Source organism: Acanthaster planci, linkage group LG16 (assembly GCF_054643075.1).
Source record: "Acanthaster planci isolate LZ-2023a linkage group LG16, COTS_SCS, whole genome shotgun sequence".
Classification (NCBI taxonomy): domain Eukaryota; kingdom Metazoa; phylum Echinodermata; class Asteroidea; order Valvatida; family Acanthasteridae; genus Acanthaster; species Acanthaster planci.
The window spans coordinates 4,284,980-4,309,385 of NC_141792.1; the positions used below are offsets into that span (position 1 = coordinate 4,284,980).

Sequence of the window (24,406 nt, forward strand, 5' to 3'; positions counted from 1 at the left end):
TGCTCATGAATGGCTAGAATTTTTTCGAAACAAGGCACAACCGTACATACACAACGGCAAACGTAAGTTACAGGCCTTACGTGCCAAAGCTAGCTGCGCGAGCGGCGCTATATTATCTTTGCTATGTGTACAGCTACAGATAGCTGTACATGTACTGTGTATGTTTCGTTCGTGCATATTCCACAGTTGCTGGCGCGAGACAAAGTCAAGTGGTTTGTGTAAGTACCAGGATCCGACACAAAATACGCAAAATCTAATGCTGAAGTACTGCACTTGTACATGCAGTTCTTTTTAGTTACAAGATAGACTGTCAACAGCACGGTAGTAGGGATTTGAATGGAAATAAAGTTGGTTGGCCTAGGCCTAGTACGTAGTAGGGGCCTATTACAAATTTACATGTACAGTGTACATGTACTTTGATGTAGCACTGTAGGCCTACCGAACTTGCCGACATGGCTGGGCTACACATGGATAGCTGTAGGCCTATCCTGTGCAGGCCACAAGGCGTAGAAAGTCTTCAGCCACCACTGAGTACCACTGATCTCCAGGCTGAGTACATGTACACATCATGTCAGGCCCGGCGCCGGGCGAGGCTGTGGCCTGCGTTGGTGACACTAGTTGGCCATTTACCTGCACACAAGCTGAGTCTACTACGGCTAGTATGGGAAAGCTAAAATTCATGATTTGTACAAATCCTGGCCACTTTTTAGCATGTATTGTGTGTTAACAGGTGGACTTAAAATAGGCGACATACGGGTGTTCACAAAATTTGATAAAGGGACTCCAGGCAGTTCCGTGTCAAGGGGAGAGGGTATTAAATCCAGTAAAGGCGTGGGCATATTTCTGTAGCTGGCAATTTACTCATAGTTGTTGATTTGTCCCACTTTAAAAGTTATACTGAATACTTTTTTTTACAGATGGAGAACTGTTCCAAAACGCGCTGGCACAAATAAGTTTTTTTAATAAACTACACTGATATGAGAGTGAATAACACCGATTAACGATCATGATCTCTTCGGCCTGAATTAAAAACAAAAAATCACCTACATGTATTGGGATTATTGAGTATTTTGATATTGGACATTGCACATAGGAAAACAACTATTATGCGTAGAGATCTCACTGGTCGAGTTGTCTCTCTGTCAAAGTCGAGTTGTCCTAATGAACTACATGTACATGTACGTGGCAACCAGTCGAGTTGTCTGAAGTCGAGTTGGCAAATAGTTGAGTTGTCGGACATCCTGAAATCCCATACATGTATACGCTGCCTAGGGCACTTTTCAGGAACCCTTGGTGTCATTACCAGAAATAATTAATGATAGGCCTAATAATAACTTCTAACATGTCTAATGTTAACGTGCAGCGCATGGTTGTCATTAATGTGTGTGACAGTATAGTTGCCAGGTCCCTTATATTGAGTGAAATGAATTAATGGGATGGAAAGCCTATAAAAGGTACATCTGCTTCATGTCCTTGGATTCTACTCTCTGCCCGACCATGTCCAAATGTTAAAAAAGTTTATTTGTAGAGTCCAAGTCTGTATTTATTTTGTTACAAGTTCATAGATACGGTGCTGGGGTTCATTATTTGTAAGTAAGGGAACCCGCCTACCGCCGTTGATACATTAACGTTTGAACCAAACGGCCGAACCGTAGTCCCAGTGTATATGTGCTTTCATGCAGTGTAGTTTCTACATGTACATGTATGTTGGTCATGGTTGATGGGGCTGCGAAAAAGCAGGGGAAAAGACTGAATTTTAGCTCAGATTTTATTTTCTCTTTTTTTGAATCTAGATAACGCAAGACTCACATTAACTGGTGCACGGCTTGATTTGCACTGCCAGGCCATGCTTGAAAAAATGGGCCGTGATAACACAAGGCTCACTAGCTAAAACACAAAGTAATTTCTGAAGGCCCAAGGACCTTGTTATTAACAGCATTCCAGTGTATACCCTAGAGTGAAAATATCAAGTAACATTTGGTAAAAATGTTCAATTCAAACGCAAATCATGTGACATGAATTAAAAGGTGCAGTTTTTTCCACAGGTTTTGTGTACATTTTTCAAAGATCACTGATGTACATGTAAGCACTCATCCATCTGACCATGTGTTTAATAGCTCCATGATCTGACTGACTTTGTATGAGGAGCATATTTAGTCCATCAACCCAAGAGGGTGTACAGCAACTGTGACATCATCAGAGGTCATGTGACATGACATTAACCACATGCTGCCGGGTGCTTTTAAGAATGCAATGCACATGTACAGTACATGTACAGGGTGATTTTCAAGATTTTCAGTTTTCAAAATTCTTCAAAAATTCATTTCATTTAATGGACGTTTACACACACATAAATGACTGTTTGGTAGCTTCTCTAGCTGACAGGTACATGTAACCTTCACTGACTCCTGAATATTTCATCCAGGCCCTCCGCCCTGTAAACAGAGCCCAGAATTGTGAGATGTTGCTATTTCCTTTGTCCCCAGTGAAAGCGAGTGGCATCTTTTCAAACTCGGCTGGATTAGCATACAGCAGCGCTATGTCGCTCATCAATGGGACCCTGGAGCCCTTTTGTCGGCGGTGCTAATCCACGGGTGCTGTGCCCAAAACAGTAGTCTGGTGGTATACTGTTTAGAAACAGTGAGGGATTACCTTCGAAAAAAGCAAGCCGAAAAATGATGGCAGTTCCCAGCAGCAGGTCTTGTGTTCCGAGTAGAGTCTTTTGTCCCATTTCGGGGTTCCCTAGCAGCAAGAGGCTAAAGGTGCAAACTTCAAATCTCCTTATCTTCTGAAGTGCATGTCCGATTTGGTTGAAACTTTGCAGATACATGTAGCTACATGTACTTGTAGAAAGGAAAGTGTTGCAGATAAAAATTGAAATCATAATGACGTTATCAGATGACAAGTCACATGACATGGAAGGTTGATCTTTCAAAGCATTATATTTTCTGAAGTTTATGTCTGATTTGGTTAAAATATTGCAGGAAATGACATTGAAAAGGTCTCCTCTCTAGTTTTATTTTGCTTATACTGTAAAACTAATTTTACAAGTTGATTACGTGGTTGACAATTACAGGGGTTTAGATAATTCTCTTCAAGCCATGAGTACATGGACAATACCCACGTCTGTGCTCAGAGTACAGCACATGTACTCTTCTTCAAGAGAGAGTACTGTCATGACTGTACAATGCACATTTATTCCCGCAAGCTAGAAATAAATTTTACCGGATTGTGTCTTCGGTGAGTCTTGACCACGTTTTCGCACACAAAACGATCCATGCACACAACGCGTGTGCAGTAGCCCATTGCAGTGTACATTGTACATGTACAACACATTTTACCTCAGGTCTTTCCCATCAATTCAGGATTTTCTGAATTTAACAGGGTTGTGCATGGAGCAGCGGGAAAAGCTGTACACTGACAAACATGAACAAATCGGTTTCAGTAACGTCTGCTATGAACGTTACTCTGTTGGGCTGGGCGTACATGGACATGAAATTGACGAAACATGAAAAATACAGAAACTATGGTACATGTACTTTTTCTATAGTAGAAATCACTGCACGTACATGTACGTTCTGCATGAGGTTTTACACTCTGTATTTTGACTAAATTTCCAAGTCGGCAAGCGTACATGTGTATACGCCAACATGCACATTATCTGAACCCCTGAAATTATTCAACTCTGATCTACTGTAGATAAAGGACTGGCATGGCCATTGGTGTTCCATAGAGAACTGTGATCTTGTTTGATACTACTGAAATAATTATTCATGTTAACCAGTATTTTAATTATTTATATTAACCATCAGATGCTGTCATCATTGCTTGAAGTGGGGTATTAAAGAAACAGCAGTACTCTGAAGCAAAGAGTTTCATGCCCATTTATTCCAGATATCAGTCATGACTGAAGTTTAATCTGTTACCGTTATCTTCAGGAAATAGAACACCCCAAGTGAATTGTTACCTAATGACTATTTTGTAGAGCCTGCCATAAAAGCAAAGAAAGATGGTAATCTTTATACATGTAGTTGCAAATTTGTATTGAGTGTTTTAGCAAACTAACTTGAATCATTTTGAGGTCTTCAATTTTGACAATTGTACACAATATGTGTATACAATATGTACATGTACCAGTGAAACTTACATGTAAAAACCCACAAGTACCCTGTTCTTTTTTACATGTAGCATTTATTTTCAGACTAATATAAATCACCGCGCGCACACACACTTCACGTTGTCTTCTGGCCACAGCTTTGTTTTGTTTCCAAGAACTTTTCCAAAGATTGCCAGATACATGTACCAGAAGTTTTTTGGACAAACTGGCAACAAAATTGTATATTCCTCGGGTACACCAGACCCAGCCATGAAATAGGGCACACCAGGCCCACCCTAAACACGGCCCATGAGACTGTGTTAATATTCTGGTCACACCAGACCCTGCTACAAGTATAGCTCACCAGATGCAGACCATCATATGTGTAATTAGGCCACACCTGACCCACCATAAATATGGCACAACGACCATCAAAGTTAGGCCACACCTGACCCACCATTATACGACTCTAAACATGGCACAGTACGCTGTCGATTGTTTGCTCTCTCTTCCATGATTTTAGCTGGGGTCAACTTTTGCTCCTTTCTTGCTTTTCCTTCACGCATCTTTCTCTTTGAACTCTCTGTTTTTTTGCAGGGCAGTTTCTTATTTTGTCCCTGTTCTTTTTTGTCTCTGACACTGAGTTTTTGCCATTCTGAAATAAGAATGAGGCAATTAATTAATAAATGATTCTGCAGTGTTTTTCATTGTTGGCAGTATACAATTTACATGTAGCAAAAAGAGTAAGCAGGGTACTAGCCTACATGTAGGCCAAGGCCCAATCATGGGCTTTTGCTGTTAAATATTACATGTAAGTCAAAATTTACAAATTAGATCATTTTGCACAAGTACTAACACATTTTATTCCAGCAGTCACCATACAAGCATTAATTAACAAACTTCACAAAAAAGCAAGCTTACATGTACCTGAAAGTTGGGGCCTTTGTGACACTGTGTTCAGAATGCAGGTTTGGCTATTCTAAAATGCCATGTGCTCACAAAAGTATGGTTGATTGTGTGTTGCAAAACAGCTTCAATCCCTGGCTAATCTAGTTTTTTTCATCCAAATGAGGTCCTATTAAATGACACCTTACTTACTCTCATTTGCATAAACAGACTGTTCCGTTGTCTCAAGAGGGAGTTTTAAGGCTGTAAGCATGATGTGTAATGTCCATGACATAAATTTTTGTAATATCCGTGGCGTACAAAGTGTAATGTCCATGATGCTCATGTATAACGTCATGGATATTACAATGCCATTAGGGCAAAATGGCACATTTTAAAAGAGCGTTGCCATGGAAATGAGGAAAAACCTGACAATAACACTTCTTTTTTTCAAGAAGGTAAACCCTATGCAAAATTATTCACAACCTAAAAACAAATTAATATCTTGTCTTATAATTTGAAAGTAGGTGAAAAGAAGTGCGTGAAATAGGCTTAGAAATTGTAATTTTATAATTTTAAACACAAATTTTCATAACAATGGTAAATTTGAAATACAAACAAAAACTGGAAACAAAATATGATTTGAATCGTCTAGACATCACTCTTTCAAATAGTATCAAATTTATTTGTCGGACATCAAGTTGAAATTTTGGGGCAACGGACACTTTTTCACGGAATTGCCTGTGTACAGACCCATGTGATTGGTCACAAATGCATAGAATAGGGACTTACTACGGTTTTCCCTCTGGACCGTTGTGGAGGCCTTCATTGGAATCACTTTCTGAACTTGAAAGCTTCATAGCCAAGTCATAGACTTGTTCGGCAGGTGTCACATGAAAAGTGACTTGTACAGTTGAACACAGTTTTAAAAAAGCACATACAGGGTGTATGTGTACATGTAGTACGTATAACGATACATGTACATGTATGCATACCGGTAAGTCATATTTAATAATGAAATTTCTTTCTTTAGTCTTTGCTTTTCTTTTCTTTTTTAAAGTGTTGATAATACTGTTATAAAAGGTAATCTGTTAAAAGTCCCAAGCACCTTGTTTCAGGAGTACTCCTCTCCATGCATACTGGTATGTACATACATACATGACATGTACATGGATGTAAGTGTAGGAGCTGACTGAATAGCAGAACTCTACTGCTGTACGAACTTGTGCAAATTTGATGAATAATGATTACAAGAAGAAATTTCCTTTTATTCCCACGCAGACATCTACAGTTTCATGACAAATTCTATTCCTGAGCAAAGTTGCCTTTCAAACTTTATGCATCAGGTACATAGAACCTGTACATACATACATGTACATGTACACATTGTACATGTACATGTAGGTATCTTGCTCCGTGTACTTATCCTGGCTCCACTTACAACTTCACATGTACATGTACATTACATTAATAGCATTCTCTGGTGATGTACATGTACAGTACATGTACATGTGGAGGAAACAGGAAAGTAAAACCACTTCCTGTCAACTTTGCTGACTCGTTTGTCTTCTCTGTCAGTCTGTTTGGTGGTTAAGACCCCCTCACTGGTGCCATACATGTACAGTAGGTACGTGTGGGTAATTCCATGAACACTGATGAAAGTGTGACACAAGGGTGGACATTTGAAAATGCTTTTTCTCAAATATCTTTTTCAAAATTACTAGGATATTAGTTTGAAGTTTCTAGAAATTAAAAAAAATGTTCAGGACCAATTACAAGAAATTGTCACTACATTTACATGTACAGGTACATGTAAATTGCCACCAATTGCATTTAAAAACATGAAATATTTCTTTTTAAACTTTTTGTTAATCTAATGATATTTAATTTATTTGTGTGTTTAAAACAACTCCAACAGTCTAATTTTACAAAATAACTATGAATTTAATATTACACACACATGTACATGTACATGTAGGTGTAAATGAAGCGCAGTTCAAGTAATGCTTGGTCTTCGTGTACATGTAAGTAACATGTACACGTATCATGTCAAACTCCAAGCAGAAGTTGTTGGGTCAATGTACAAGTTTCTGACATTTGTTAAGATGAATTCATCTGCAAACGGTCATTCCTATTAGAAGAAGCAATGTACATGTACAGTGTACACTACTTGTACATGTACATGTATGTTTACATGGCAGGTTCCTCAAAATATGGACTGAATTGGTGAAATGTCATACTCCGACCAACTTACAGCTTTGAAATGGTCTTCTTTATCATGTCGCCATAATTGTTTAATAATTTCATTTGTTGTCAAGTGCCTATTTAATGTAATCAAATGTGAATTGGTCAATAGGAACATTATTGTTATAGGAACATTATCGTTAATCACAGATATGATACTGCTTTAATGTTGAAACATTTGCAGGCTAGAACTTAATCTCAACATCTGGATGCAATTATTAGATTTCCAAGGATTTTGTCCCCAGCCTTGCCAATAGAATTCTGCAACTCAGTAATTATTAAATGAGCGAATGAAATCCAAATCTACATGTATGTCCAACACAAGCTTTAAAAAGTGCAAAAAAGCACCGCCAAACCATCATCATTTTACGACTGGACCGATCACATTTTCTTTACGTATGTTTCCGAAAACCGCAATCCAAAATATTGATAGTGGCGATTTTGCAGCTTCTGTCATAATCTTGTAGTGCCGTTAAAGAAACATTTCGCTGCATCTTGGCCTGTTTGACCTTTGACATTAACCCAGATACTGCACCCTCTTTTTCATTTGATATTCATGAGCCCTCCACGAAATGGTGACACTCTGGGATTTTTCTCTTTGGACTAAGGTTTCTTGAAAGAAAATCTGTCATACTGAATGACATTTGAAAGAAAATGATGTCCGAGACATAAAATTCAATTCATGATGGTACATGTACCGGTACAATGTACAAGTAATTTTCGGCAGGGATATCTCCAAAATAAACGGCAAAATGAACATCGCGCATGGAATTTTCAAGCTCTACATGTGACAGCATTTTCGGCATTCTCAAACGTCACTCGTTTTTGTCAAGATTTTTGAATGTCATCAAAATTCTGTCCAATATGACGTTCAGAACGAACCTATTGTACTCATTATGTATACATTTTTGATGCAGCCAAACTGAAAGATTATTTTCAGTGGTTGAAAGGTACACAAATGTACATGTATAAGACCAGGCAGATATACATGTATGCTGGAATAGTGAGAGTGATTATAAACGATAACAGAATGAAGAGAGCCAAACCTTTCTCATCATTTTCCATCAATTTTGTGCTCTTTTTTTCATGGCTTATATTTTGGTAAAGTTATTTAAGTGTAGGTGCTTTAAAATACATCAGTTGAAAAATACTAAATTCTCCTTGGTTATCGAGAGAATTGTTGAAATCAAGTCCACTGGTGCAAGCACTTTGACGTAAAACTGCAAATTAATTCAACTCCATTTGATTTTCATTGGTAGCCAACCAAATGTACATGTACACAGTATGCCTAATTATCCCCAAATAATCATTTTTATAAATCTGAAGGTGCTAATTTGTATTTTACATGATCAAAGTCACTCTTTCAGAAGTTTTAGAAAATGAAATCTGGAGGTCAGGAGGTCCACGTTATGAAGAACAGTCACATGTACATTGATACACGCACATGTACATGTACACCATGTACTTTGTTAAGTGTCCATCTGGATCGATGGGCTAGAATCCCAGTTTAAGAACAAATACATGTACCGGTACATGCATGTGCATGTACATGAGCGTGCACAGTACATGTACATTGCAGCCAGTAGCCATGTTCTTGAGAGGGAGCATAGGATTGATAGAAGGGGCAACCCTGCTTTGGGAATACACTCAACGTACATGTACATGTACTGGTACATGTGTACTTGGATGATTTAGCATTGTAAAATGTATTAAATGTGCAGTGTAATCTGCTTCCACACCAAGCTGTTATTAATACACACATGTACATGTATTTAATCATCTTAAAATCATCTTCATTATTCCTTGAGCGTAACATGAACAGTTACATGATTAATACTGCTGCTGTTGACAAAATTATCAGTCTAGCATTATTAAGAGTGTTGGGACTATCTAATGCAAATTTCTGTCACAGTATTGTCAGTCACAGATATTAACGTGCATTTTTGTTCACATATTCATGAAGATTTTTGCCTATCTTGCAAGTGTCAGTTACCCCATAAGCTGTAATCTTTATGTGTAATTACGTGTACATGTACATGTATAGGCATTGTATCACTTCCAACGTACATCTACATGTACGTGCAGTGTGACTGGTTCTTGTCATTGATTCATTCACAAGCTGCATATAGACGTCAGGAAATTCCTCAAAAGATAGTTTACACAGATTTAAGACAAAAAAAGTTATTGGCAAATAATCGTTGGAAAAGGGCTGGTGTTTGCATTTCTGAATTGTGTTGGATTGTACAACTTACCGTATGTATGTATGTATGTATGTATGTATGTATGTATGTATGTATGTATGTATAGTTTCAGGAAATAAAATGGACAGAACGGAATATGGGCGATTGACAGTAGTGCGTCTCCAAGAGTTTGCAATGCGTTGACCAATCACATGGCGCGAAATCTGTTGACCCTTCCCAAACGCACATTGGGTCGATGGATTTCACACACCGTGAATGATTAACGCATTGCAAACACTTGGAGGCATACTATTGTACAACACCTGTATCAGGTGTATTGGATACCTGCAGTTAGTGATGAAAGCTAGTGTGACTGTGGTTTTCCTGTAGACACATGGTAGAGACTTGTGGATACCAGGTTTTATGGTGACTGTGGAATGGAGGGTTTGGTTGGGGGGGTCCCTTGAAGGTGTGAACATTTTAATGTCCATATTATATTCACATGTCTTTTGTTTGGTAGCATAATGGAAATAAAACAGATAGGCATGTGTCTTTTATTGTAAATTCCGTGTGCATGCAGGCAGTTCATGATACAATGGGAACAACGGAAAGCAAGGCTCAGCATGACAAAGCCCAGCTGCAAGACAAAACAACAGATGAAGACAATGCCAATCACACACCCCTTAGCCAACGCCGTCTTATGAAGCTCAGGGATCCACGCTCGCCCACCGATGGAGTCCAGCGGACTCCGATCGTTGTTCCGAAGCCAGGAGAGGTAGACGACAGCTTTGAGGACCCACGATCACCAACAGCGAAGATTGCACGGACACCTATTCCTGATGACACCGATCCAAGGTCGCCCACTGAGGGTGTTTCGAGAACCCCCTGTCCCTTTACTTACCCTGACCCCAGGTCACCCACCATCAATGTGCCACGAACACCAGTGCATAAAGAATGTCAGCCAGGTAAGTATGAGACTTGCATGTAACAGAAAGTGCATGTATGTACCGGTATGTAGAGAACTGTTATGGGTTTTGTGTTCACATACACGTTCACTGTATTCATGTACGTGCCCTTTGTAATTTCAACAGAAACTGCTGTGGATATCATTGGCATACAAGCATCTTAGACTGGTGACAGAGAGAAGTGGGGCAAAACTTACTAGACATCATTTTTACTGTGCTTCCAACAAGTTGTATTCAATGTGCACATGCCACATACAACAGGTGTACATGTGCATGTGCTCACTCTTGCATAAGACACAGATCAAGTTACATGTACAGTGTATATCTTACCAAGGTTATGAATAATTCAAAAAGCCCATCCAGACATGACTATGTGCAGACCATAATGGCCAACAAGAGGCCCTCCATTTCTGCCGTCCTTCCCTCCTTTTGAACATATTCTATGATACATGTACATGTATTAAAAACAGTTTTTCAAATCCAGTAAAGCATAGTAATATGATACTGTACCACATAATTTAATCACCCATGAGTTTCACACGCTAATGCTCTGAAATCACTGCACAGATAAATATGAAATGCCGTCAGCCAGCAAACACGACAGTATAGCGGAGGAAGACAGTGATGACATGCAGAATGTCTCCAACAACAATAGCAGTGACACAGCTCACCTGATTGACTACCAATCTCACACAGGTGAAGAGCTAGAAGCAGCTAACCTTGCATCAGTGACAAAGAATCCATCCAGAGACATTGGGCAAGATTGCCATGATGGAATGGCCCCAGATACATGTAGTTTACCCAGTGAAGCAGATGACTGCCAGAAGATTGGACTTATTGCATCGGACAAAGGTATGGTGTGCATTTGCCACTTACTCAAGCCAATCACCCTTAGTTTTTTGTTACTTGTAACTTAACATCACTGACATTACTGACATGCAAACATATAGCACCAACACTACCTGTACAAGAATGTTCTTGGTCATAATTTTTTCATACTGTTCTTTAATGCTAAGAATAAGAATCCACGTAGAATTTGTTTAACTTGTCGCAAAACTTTAGGTGTCTCTTAAACAGTAAGGCCAGTACTTTAAATGGGACCCCATACATGTACGTCTATGTTGACAAGTCCTGCTGCTGTTTTTACACAATCAAGTCCCATACATGTACATGTATATGTACAGTATCACCGACTTCCACCTGTATGTACACCTGCATAGCCAGGTACATGTACATGTAGGAAGGATGACACTTCAAAACTCAAAATATTAGAGTCCCAATGGCCTGATTGTATGAAAACAAAAAAATGTAATCGTGGTTGCTACTTACAAGCTGCCTATAAAGTGCTTGTCTAACACTTGGAAATTAAATCGGTTTTTCAGACTTACCTTTAGGAGAGTCAGTCTGAAATACATGTATTACGCTGGTGGTAAATCTTGTAAGTACAGTACCTTGATTTAAATCAAATTAGTTCTGTTTACATGGTTTAGTGTAAAATTTTGAAATAGTGAAATTTAAAAATACATTTGTGTGTTTGTACGTGTAGCTTTTTGGTTGATTTTCAAAAGTAAGCACATCTTTTTGGTTTTGTCAGTTCGTGCTGCACTAGTTCTATCGTGTACGTGGTATCACCTTTTCCTTTTTACAGCAGTGCTGATGAATTACTGAGAATCAAGAATTGATGGTTGTGAAGATTTTTTTGCTCACACAATTTGTCCTCTGAAACAACACTGCAAAGAAAAAAATACAAATTAACAAAACTGGCAAACCATGCATGTTGTGTTTGTTTGATTGTTTTTTAGTGTTTATCTGCTGTTGTGGAGACACTGGCCAGAAGCTAGTACATGTACTTAAGATTTTAATTGGCATGTTAACATCTGTTAAGTGGCAGACCATGATCAGAACTTACATGTACATGCAGGTGTTATGTGATGTGTGGTTCACCAGCACTTGAAAATGTACATGATGTGTGTTATCCTTAGTTACAAAATGTACTCACTTTGGTCCAACAGTCCAGGGTGCACACTGCACTCAGATAGTGGTATTCATGTTTACACGTATGTATGTACATTGTACATTTTACCTCACCTGCAGGCATACATGTGGGTTTCAGCACTGTTGCACATTTGATGCTAGTGTCTTGTGTTTGTGTCGCTTTGTTACTCCTTTCTAGGTCCCAGTGTTTTGGCTGAGGACCCAGCGTGACTTGTGTATGCATCATGTGACCTGTCATAAGGTCTGTTGTTGTTTGTCTGTCACTAAAAGATGGGTTCTTTCAATTTGAGGTTGCTTATTGATTGAGACATTTTGGTCAGTGGCACTTACAAAACCAGTTGCACAGTGTTCAGGTGTTGGCTATTCATAAAACATAAAACATGGCATAAGAAGATGATATTTACATGTATCCTTACGGTCATTCCGAGTACGGTACATGTACATGTACCCTTGTACAGCCTGTATGCACAGTTGACTCACTGTTATTTGTCTGAGGTACATGTACATTACATGTACATGTAGGTTAAGACAAAGAACTAGTAAGAACAGACATTTCTGAACGTCAGAGGTCTGGACTGAATGGTTCATGTTCTCATGACCCAACATGCCCTTCTTATGTACAAACCCCAACAATAAATAATTTCAGTAACAAAAGGTTTTGGTGACGTAGTGGAATAAAAAATACTAGGGGAAATGTTTATGCAATGAATAACTAGATGATTAGATGGGCAGTCTATTGTACATGTACATGTAGTTTAATTTAGTAGTTGTATTAGTGTTGTAATAAACATGATAAAAGACTATTGAAGTTGAAATTCTTGGGGTTTGGGGAGGGGTTAAGGTTTCATCAGTGTGAAAGAAGCTACACATGTACATGTAAAAAACCCACCAGCGAAGTGTTTTGTATCAAATGGTACATGTACATGTATGTGGCCACAATTTTATCTTCAATTTACACGTACATGTACATGTACCGGTACCTAGGCAGTGTATCGTCAGGGTGTACATGTATGTACATGTACTGTACATGTTGTTACTGTACATGTACTGGATGCATTTGACAAGAGAGTGATTTTTTGGAGCGGAGCCAGTGGTTTTTCATTCCTTGGAGAAAATGAGTTCTCTTTAGGGTAGTGGAATACAGTGTTGGAGATGGTTGCCCTAGCAGCTACTTTTGATTAGTCGCATGGCAGCGTGATGTCAGGTGGGGCTGGGGAGGGTCCCAGGCATGCATGCTACATGTAACAACTTTGGTAATGTACCGTACCCTGACAAGCCAGCTGATTACTAAAACGTGATTGCCTCATACATGTACACGTACATGTAGCACTTGCACATGCACTTATTCTTATGACCTGCCTGTTGACTGGTGATACTGGTACATGCACATTGTACCAGTACATGTAAGTCGGTCACTGTTGCATTGCAAAATTCTCAAGTCCTTTACGGCCATCTTGACGAATAGGGTACATGTACAAGTTACTTTGATGTACATGTACCATGTGTACAGAACATCCTGATGACTACATGCACATGCAGTGTATATGTACATGTATGCATGCTTACCGCAAAGAATTCCTGCAACCAAGACCTACATGTACTAGTTAAACTGGGAACCTGCAGTACATGTATTTTTTCTATTGGTTGATGGGCAAGTCAAAATTCTATCTCTCATGGTGGATTGCCTTGCAGTTTTTTAAACAGCCAAGACCGTCTTTTCATTGTAACTTCCAATCTGACAGTTTCCTCAGCTTGAATTGTCATTGTCTGCATGAAGTCAATTGTGTCTGCCAATACTTAAGTACATGTACCGGTACATGTACATGTAGGCTCTGCAGATTTTGCCATGCATCAACTAAAAATGTGTTTTAGACATATTTCCAAAAATTCAAATTTTCAAGTTTGTAATTTGCTTGTAATTTGACACCTAATGACATCTTAAAGACAAATCTGGAAAATCTGAGGTGATAAGATGAATGTGCATGACATGTGTACATGTACATCTCCCACAATTACATGTACAGATACATGTACAAGTACATGTACATGTGGGTGTGAGTACTACATGTACATGTATATACATGTACTGTACCGGTACATGTACATGTACATGAAAAAAAAAATCAGCATCACTACTGGCATGCGCACAGTACATGTACATCTAGAGTATACATGTATGTACCTGTACAAGTACATAACAGCTCATACAGTGTACCTGTGTGTACAGGTGCACACATGTGCAGAATGGGAAAAGTCAGCACTTTGTGAAATCTTAACCCTAACATTCCTCAATCCTCCAACAGGTGAAGGATTGAGGAGTGTTAGGGTTAATGTAAACAAATACATGTACATGTACTATACTATTATTGGGTTGGGAATTTTGTTCTGACTGGAGTGGACCACATTTACATGCACATGAAGCGCAAAGGGTGAGCAGTAAATACATGTACAACCAAATTCCAGTTGTTTAACATTCCACTGTGAGTTGAATACTTTTGCACACTGTGCAGCATACATGTACATGTACATGTATGTACATGTTCCTGTTTGTGTACGAGTAAATGTACATGTACTTGAACATAAAAGCACTGATAGAAAGTGGTAGTGGAGTTCTCCTTGCCATACATGTACATGTATAAACATTTTACACGTACATGTACATGTACATCTGGAATTTTCAAAGTTTTACATGGCCAGCAGTGTTACCCAGAGCTCAATATGCAGTCATTTACACATGGATCCAAATAAAATGGCTGCATATACTTGCCAAGTGGCTGCCACTATTCCCAGCCTTAGCCTTGTAATTCAGATTCGGCCATGGTAACAGTACCATTGTGGAAAGCACACGTGCGCCACTCAATTACAGTGAAGGGTATGCCATGTGTGTCTAAAGTTAAAGCTTCCCTGTGTACATGTACATTCATGTAGTTACACTGTACACCTGTCATGCCTGTTCAAATGGGCCAACCCTACATGTATGTGATAAAGGCAAGGTCATTTGAGAACAAAGCACCTGAAGTCACCTACATCATGGCACTTCGAACATATTCAGTGTGTGAGAAGCAGTGTATAGAGCGTCACCAATGTTCTTGAACGGCCTACATGTACGTGTACCTGTATGATGCCCTTTACATTGAGCAATAACTGTTGCAATGTGAACCTGGTTTACTGGTAGAGAACACCATAAATGGGATCTTATTCTTCACTGTGTAATTGTGTAAAAATTTAGCAGGTTCAGATTAGCTGAAGTTAGTTACATGTATTAATAGGCAAAATACGGTATTAAAAGAAATGCTTAAGCAAATACTGAGGACTTGTATTTTCTGTCATCTTGTTTGCAGGACCATCCAAAAAATCCAGGAGACCCAGTTTGACAAAATCAATCAAAGCCAAGATCAATGGAACCCACTCAGTACCCCCTCGTTCCCCCTTGTCTACTCGCAACCTAGAAAGGGATGACCCTGCTGCCCGGCTGCTCATGGGAAATGATGTGATCACATACAGCAAAGTTGGATCTCGAAGGACACAGGCTAGTGGCACACCCACCCGACTTGTTGGGAAGTATGAGCCCATGATTGACAAGGAGAATTTCTAGTACTCCTGTTTATGCGAGGATTTTACAGTTTTGCACTGTTTCTGTGTTTTGATCAGTTAGATGTCTCCATGTATGTGTACATATACTGCATGGCTGCGCCAACATAACCCAGAGACGCCTCTTTTGCGGTTTTATCCGGATGTCCATTTTTTTACAGACCCCCCCTCCCCTGAAATTCGGTTTTTCCTTTTTTCCCTTCCGACTCAAAACAAACAGCCGGAAAACAAAGCACAAATGGTAATGTGTTTACTTTCACCTGTGGGTCTTGTGTTCAGTGACGGTCGTGCACTGCATTCACGTGCTCACATGTGTACATGTAGCTCTGCCGTTTTAGTAGCCTTAAAAACAAGGTTGCCAAGCTTGCATGCGAAGCAGCGTGCACTACCTGCACCTGCATGCCTTTATGATTGTCAAAATGACCGAGATTTCAGCAGCACAAGGCATACCAAGTACTGCAAGGTGTGGTTACATGTAACTGAACATCCACCTCGTGTGAGTCAATTTCATGTGTACTCTACCGTGCACTGTGTGCGGGTGGCTAGCGTGCAGAGAACATTTATCACACAGCCTTGAATTCAAGACTACCATGTCAGTGATTCCAAATCACATTGATTTTATGAAAAGGAATATTGCACATGTATATAACAAGCCTTGAACCAACTACAGTATATCATGGTCGTGCACTTGTGTTTCGCAGGACAAGCTGTCCGTGGATATCTGTAATGTAATAGTGCACAGTTTAGAGTAAAAAATATCGAAAAACTGAAAATTTTAGAAAGAACGGACAACTTAAAACACATGGAATCAAAGGTGGAAAGTAAGTGCAACCAGACATGGCTGTAAGAGAAGAGAACCCCGGTTGTTATGCTCACTATGCTTGGTCATATGCTTTGACGTTATTTGCCACAATTAAACCAGTTCCTTTTATTGAATAGACCCTGTGGCATCTCTGACAAACATCAATTTTAAAATACTTGTATTTGCCCTTTTAAAGAAGGAAACGAAAGCACATAGTCTTTTTTGGTTGTTGTTTTACATTGAAATGCATGTACACATACAAATTTCTGTGTAAATAGTGACCCTTCCCTCAGAATGTTTTTGGCATGGCAATTGGTTATATTTAATACACTTTCATGAAGATGTATTTCTAGCCATTTGCACTGGAACTTTCTTTTCACAAGGTGATGGTAGCAAAAATGTTGAAATGCAGTGGATGATTCAACTTGAACGAAGTGGACAAAGCACGCTTCTTCCAGTTGCCATTTTAAGTTGTGTGTGAGAGTTTGTTTCTCCTTTCAATTGGGGACCCTGAACAATAGAGGACAATAAGGTCCCCGATTGACAGAGGGTCCCCGATTGACAACTGTGTACAAAACATATGGGTGGTCTTCTAAAACAGTTAAAGTACGAACAAAAGAGGAACAATAGGGGGTCCCCAGTTGCAGGCAAATACACACTCGATTGTGTGTGTAAGGATTTTCAGTCAGTGATTTGTAACCGGTCAGCTTTCAATTTACATGTGCATAGAAACATGTGCCTTCGAACATTCTGATGCACATGAAACTGTCAATAGAAACACACAGATTTGATTATGTACGCACCTCCACAGACATGGTATGGTTCGTGAAATACATGTACAGTACCTTTGCCTGTCACGTTACGTCACTTGAAAAACCTACATCTACATGTATCTTCCCTCTCCCCGTTTGTCATAATGTTCTAAGTTCTGGATTGTTGTCTCTGCCAAGACTCATCCAAAACATGAAGTCCTTGGAGAAGCGATAGACTGGCCAGCCAAAGATGTTCGGCTTACAAGCAACATATGCAATTGACTTTCTCCATATGGCCTCATACATTTAACTTCCCCCTCACCCTATGATTTTACCAGTGTGCATTCTTCGAGCTCACACAGTTCAAGCAGGACTGTGTGTTGTGTGAAGATTGATCAGGACAGAGTTTGGTCAGTGTAGGTAACTACTAGATTTTGAAAGAGAGGCAGCTCTAAATGTAGGGCAAAATAGCTACATGTTTCTTGTGCATGAGTTTGGCCTCTCCCTCCCCCCAAAACTACATGTAGTTTCAGTACTAACATGGCTCAGATGTTGTGTCATACTTCAACTGAAACTGACTGCTTTAGCTGATTTTGAAAAGCTTTTTTATGAAGGAACCAGATCAGAAAGTTATCATTTTAAAAGAATGCGCTGTATACGTGCAGAAAGCATAGGGACTGAAATTGTGCCCACATGTACTGGATGAGGACTTGATTCTCTTATTGTTGACTGCTTCAGTCTGTTGGGGCAAGTTGTCCCAAAGAAGTTCAGAAGCCTGAAACAAATTGAGCAAGCACTGAAGTAAATAAACAGAGATCATCTTTAATGTTAATAATATGTACAGTACGTCATGTACGTAGCTCAGACTTAAATTGATGTTGGGATGATCATTCAGAGCTGCCAACCAGTGCAGATCTAAAGGTACAGTCCATCATTTGCAGCTGTCCAAAAGTTACAGATGAAATTATTGTTGAAAACCGTACTTGGTTGGAAGTGGTTATTGAACGATACTGCCTGTGAAATTAGTCTTTCTAACAAGCTGTCATTTGAAGAAGATATCCACGAAGGCCCTTTCAAGGATGTGCCTATACACACATTTTTGGAAAATTGCCTCTATTAGAAGCACACACAAGTGGTGGCATGACATATATGTCCAGGTACTACATGTATAAATTGTCAGTTCAGTGCTTGACATGGCATACATGTAGCTGCATTTTACTGAAGGCGAGGATGTGTGTCTCCTGCCGAATTTAGATGGTATTCAAAACATGACTGAGCATTTTAGATCAGAAATTTTGAAATCCTTGAATACATGTATTGGTTTCCTTGGGATATACATACATATACAGTATTGACTAAGCTGAAACTTAATAAGGTTTGTTCTTAGATACCCTTCTGTAGATTTTACATATGTACATGTAAGTAATGTCTCAAACGAGCATAATGCACATCTGATAAATGATGGACTGTGTCTTTAAAACCTTGCTGTGTTTTTGTGTATCATGCATGCTGGAAAGACAAGACCATAGGATGGTATGAAAATAGGAGGCGTGGTTTCATGTGTCAGCATTACAACAGCAGTGATTTGATGTTACTTTTACACAATGACAAAGGGGGAAATCAGCCTCAGAAAATCTATAGATTTCATGAGATGAACTACATTTGTTGCTCTCTGAAATGACTTTGTAAAGGTTTGACAGCTCTGTCCATCCAGTACGAGATCTCGCTATACACAGTGTACCGGTAGATTGATCCATATTTGTCATCAGCAAGCCCTATGGGATATTTCAGAGATTTTCATTTCTGTGCATTGTACATGTACATGTAGCTCTCACTTGTTTGGAGCCCTATAGAACATGTTTCTGCAAGTGTGATGCACATGTAATGTACATGTATAACCCAATCTGATTTTCGACCAGATACCAGTCTTTATGAGTACTACATGTACATGTATGTACAGTGCATATTTCATGTACCATACAGTCAGCAAGTTTCTCATAATAAAGATACATGCAGGAAGTAATCAAGGGAACTTAAGCACCTTTTTAACGCATTCCATGGGAGATCCTCATGCATAGAAACTTCACATTTTCGATGCACAGCATCAACACACAAGTTAATAGTTGTGCTGGTGTGGTACAACACTGCTAACCTACACATACATATGGCATCAAGCACAAGCACTTTTGTGCATATCTTGAAATATCATGATACAGAACTTCCAAAAGAAGCTGGATTTAGTCAAAATTGTTTGTTGATTCCCCACTTGGAATGCTCAATGCTGTGCCCTTACAGTGAATATTTAAAGTTTGTAACTAATAATGTGACACAGTTACCATGAAAGAACAGGAACAATCTAACTCGGGGGGGGGGGGCTTTTTCAATTTCTTTTCAACTCTGTGAAAATTAAATTGTTAAGTTTTTGAGGATTTGATAAGTTGCAATCTTTACAATGAAACACTGCACTAAAATGTCAGTCTACTGACATACGTACAGTATGTACATGTAACAGTTTTATTAAATAACTGGTCGTTCCACACCTACAGTCCTCATTCATAGCACAGTTTTTGGAAAATAAGAGCCAAGTGTATATAATGCTAATTTGATTGAAATTTCCTTCCATTATTTCATATATATTTCATAAGTGTGTATTTCATTTTTCAAGAGGGCCTGGACATACAAACTTTTGTTTTTAAGGTAAACATATGTATCATGTTCTCTGAGAATCTGTGGAAGAATGTGCTTATTGTCATTTTAAAAATCAGAAAATTAAACTTTATGCATGATATGAAGACAACACATCAGGTGCATTTTTATTGGCCAGAATCGGTCTAACACACATTGTGCAGGTGCTATGATTTTGTATTAAATTTGTCTCAGTTTTTATGCTCAGTGAAAATGTGCTTTAGAAATGTCTTGTCTGTATGGGAAATATATTTCGTTGACCCTCACCTCTTAGGGTATATGTAAAATCATATTGAAATTGGAGGGTTGAGGACTGTTAGGGTGTCCACATCTTCCATAGAGTGAGATCAATTTTACTGACATCAGGAGGAGGTTTTTAATGTCTGATGATATCCACTGTCATAGAAATGATTTTTCCCTCACTGCCTGCTGAAGAATATACAAAGACGTTTTACTTTTGTTGGACAACTTTACATCATAATTGAAATCAGCATAAGTCACCCATCCTATGTTAGTGTGCATTGTGACTTACTTGAATGTTGCTTTCCACATATATGTACACGATTCCGACTGCCATTTTGGATCCTGACTATTTGTTCATGTTAACTGTTGAAACATTCCATGCTGAGTTTATAAGGAACATTGGTAACAATCTCCTGCTAACTACATGTAGGGCATTGCAGGATGAAATATTGAGCTCTTGGACCAAAATTCTTCCTCAGAGCCAGTATTTCCAGAGATGGAAAGAATATTGTACTTGTGAAAAAAAACACAAGTAACATTTGTACTTCCCAGTGCATAATTAATGGTTCTGGTGTAATTAAAAATTTGTTCTATATTTTTGGAATCCTCTGAGATTTTTGTATCCTGTAAATTGTATCACATATATTTGTTGTTCATGCAAAATTGGAACACTAAACACTATGCACAAATTAAACTTGTATAATTATTTGTTTACTTCAGCCATGATACACTTCTTATGTGTATGTGCATGTATGTACTTGGCAGTGTTAGCAGAAACTGAGTGTTTCTTGTCCTGCTTTCTGTACATGTATACATGTACATGAGTCATGTACTTGAATGTACATGTACGGCTCTGAAGTTGACATTGTAGTATGTTGGTAAATATTTATGCCTTTTCAAATTTTAGATTCATAATGTGCCGTGTAATTAGGGAAGGCAATTTCAGAGAAGATTCCCATTTAACTGGTATTGCTGTTATTTGGGGGGACGTAAGAACATAGGTACATGTAACTTGTAAAACCTGTTCGAAGTTGTCTGCATTAAATTAAAGAGGGTTCGGAAGGAGTCAGTGGAGACCTCCGAAATGCATTCCAGTTCAAAAAAGGAAATCGCTGAAATAATTCCACTGTCTTTGGGGTTATAAATCTGAAATGTTTAATTTTAGATTAGAAAGATTCATTTCTGCCCTTAGTTTTGATCATCTGTCCTGTTCTCTGCACTGAGAATGGTTTCTGAATCTTAAAAGTTTGAAAGCTTGACATTTTGATAGCACATGTAGCAGCGTCTCTCTACGAGGAGATTCCAGCATGATTTATGTGCAGAGATCAAAAGGTCAGGATCTCGAACTTATAAGCTTTGTATTCGTCCCTCACACGTTTCCTTCATATTTGTAGGTTTCGAAACCACCCATAGTTTCCGTAAAACAAATGTTCTGAAGACGACGATGTGCCTAAAAATAAATGGTACACCGTATGTAAAGAGCTTTGACAAGGAGAAGAAACATGCGTACACGCATTTGTAATTATGTTATTGTGGAATTTTTCTAACCCATGATTTACACCGACGTTATTGTGGACAAAAAGTAAGAACTCGATTTTACATTGGCAAGCACATACAAGTCTAACCAAGCCAGCTGTCACGTCATGCATTGTTATGGATACAGTACTTCTTCGATTTGGGAGATACAGGTAAAAGATGGTGAGGTACAGATTTTGTTTATTCGTAAACCATTTTTGTATTGGACAACGTGTACACTTTTGTTTTTATGGTGGTACATACATGTATATATTTTCATGAAACTGCAAAAGAAATAAACAGGGAGATATCTTACAGTAATTAGCATCGAAAACTCTCTTTATTGGTAATTATTTTGTCTTGATAATGAGGATGCTATCACTAAAATGTCTTTTCTACATTCACCAAAACTGCTTTCCATCAAGCTTTGGTGATGTCAGGTGTTATAAAATTAAGACGATACCACCCTGTAGAATTCAAATTACTTCTTTTTGCAATTCTCTAAAAAAGGTTAAAAAGGAATTTCTTCATATTCTTGAAGGAATAATTCGAAAATCAGATGCAATTATTTATATAAAAAAGGCATTACTGAGGCATAAACGCCCGAGGTGTATGAGTATTTTGAATTCATTGTTAGCGTACCCCATCTGGTGATGTTTTGCGGATGTTCGTTCGTTCAAATCACCTCTGATAACTTGCGGCTTGACCAATGTCTCGCTTTAACTTCGGAACACAGTAAATTCGAGGAAAGGCATGGCTCGTGAAAGCACATATGGAACCACTGAATTTAATATTCGGCTGGCCGGTGTTCCTGTTTTTACACAAACTCCGGTTCCCATGGATTGCTTGACTTCCATAAGAATAATGGAGTCGAATTGTAGAGACGTTAGCATTTTCAGTAAAGGAATGAAACCGTTTACAAACACAAATTTACCAGGACAACTACATGTAAGACACGAACTCGGTACAGCTTGTATTTGGTACAGCTTGTATATGTATACATGTACAGGGAACAGTTCGCGACAAATAAATAAGGGAGTGTTCAAAAGAAAACCTGGCCACTGGTGGCTGTCATGATGACTTGCTGGTAACTTGCTGATCTTCCATCTTTGCGAATACACGTATTGTTGGTGCACCCTCATGTAGCACGTTTACTGTGGCGCTCTAATTTTGCCCTTATCCATACATGAAGTACTTTCCTAGAGAAAGTGAAGTAATTAAAGCTACCAACAATCCGTTAAGTTTTGAGTTTACGCTTCCGCTAGGAAGTTTAAGTGAAATTATATTTTGCCCCGACTTTTTGTCTGTTTCTTTTTCGAAGTGCTGAAATATTAAAAATTAAATGGAAGAAGCTTTTCTTTGTTGATTATTGCAACTCAAAATTAGACTGCGTGAGGGATCATATTACTAGCGCCCTCTGTCACGTCACAATAACAACAGTTAAAACTCTGAAAGAATATTTTTCTAGTTAGAGGTGTATTATAAAAAAAGTGTTGTTATACCTCATACATATTCGTGACGGATCGCCGAACTCTCATTGGTGCATTCACTTTCCCGCGCCAGCTGCCCTTTTTGCTGTTTGCCAAGCGTACACGCGATCGTTCATACAAGGATTAATACGCATGCGTTTTTAACTGCTCCCGACTTACTTGGGCGGAAGTTAAAACGTGAAAGTTTAAACAAAAGGGACACAGACGTGCACTATTGACTTCATCGCCTATCCATAGTGTGTGATGGGTCTGTGAACAAGTCTCTGTCGGCAGTGACCTTGGAGCTACAATGTATATTTAAATCTCTTATGGTAGTGACACGTATGCTATAGCAACGCATGCATTTCGTAGTATTGTACATACACATAAGCAGAGCTGATGGAGGGAGCCCAATACGACGCTTTTAGCGTCGATCTGCGCACTTCCGCGTTTGAAAACGAGGCTGTATGTGTCAGCTTCAATTCTTAATACGATCAGACGATTGTAAGTAAGGAGTTAAGACACAAAATACATAAAGGTATGTTAAATTCAGACTTTTCAGGCCGCAATTTTTTGTGGAAGAGTCTTTCAGGATGACTCAACACGTAAAATCAAAAGAAAAAATAACGACAATTGACCGCGAACTAACGTACCTGCGGTGGTCGTGTATCTTGTGCAGTGGGCGTGGTTTAACCTGGAGTGGCGTCACACTTACGAACCGGATGCTCCATGTACTGTGTGGACTCCGCGGGCGGCCCGACAAATTTCAACACAGAGAGCCTCGGTTTCGATGCAGATATGCGCAGACGGCGCTAATGTGAAATCCCTCTATTGCGTATTTTTTTTACACTACAGCCTAGCCATTTCTAACGACACGTACGGTACGCGCGACTGGAGACCAAGTCTAACAAGCTAATTGGCGCCCTATAGAGGGATCCCAATACAACGCTTTTAGCGTCCATCTGGGCATTTCCGCGTTTGAAA

At 39.0% G+C, this 24,406-nt stretch overlaps 1 protein-coding gene across 4 annotated transcripts; it reads left to right on the forward strand.

Annotated features, from left to right (window-relative positions):
* The first annotated feature begins 72 nt into the window (after window positions 1–72).
* LOC110984265 (uncharacterized) lies at window positions 73–22,274 on the forward strand. Of its 4 annotated transcripts, XM_022244273.2 has the most exons (5): window positions 73–218; window positions 9,986–10,370; window positions 10,938–11,222; window positions 12,544–12,606; window positions 15,707–15,845. In XM_022244273.2, exons 1-4 carry the CDS (start codon window positions 150–152, stop codon window positions 12,573–12,575), a joined length of 771 nt encoding a protein of 256 aa, XP_022099965.2. In that variant the 5' UTR covers window positions 73–149; the 3' UTR covers window positions 12,576–12,606; window positions 15,707–15,845. The 4 variants fall into 4 exon arrangements, with proteins under 4 accessions (XP_022099965.2, XP_022099963.2, XP_022099964.2 ...); XM_022244271.2 differs by lacking the exon at window positions 12,544–12,606 and having other exon boundaries at window positions 15,707–22,274; XM_022244272.2 differs by lacking the exon at window positions 12,544–12,606 and having other exon boundaries at window positions 11,067–11,222; window positions 15,707–22,274.
* Window positions 22,275–24,406: the final 2,132 nt, after the last annotated feature.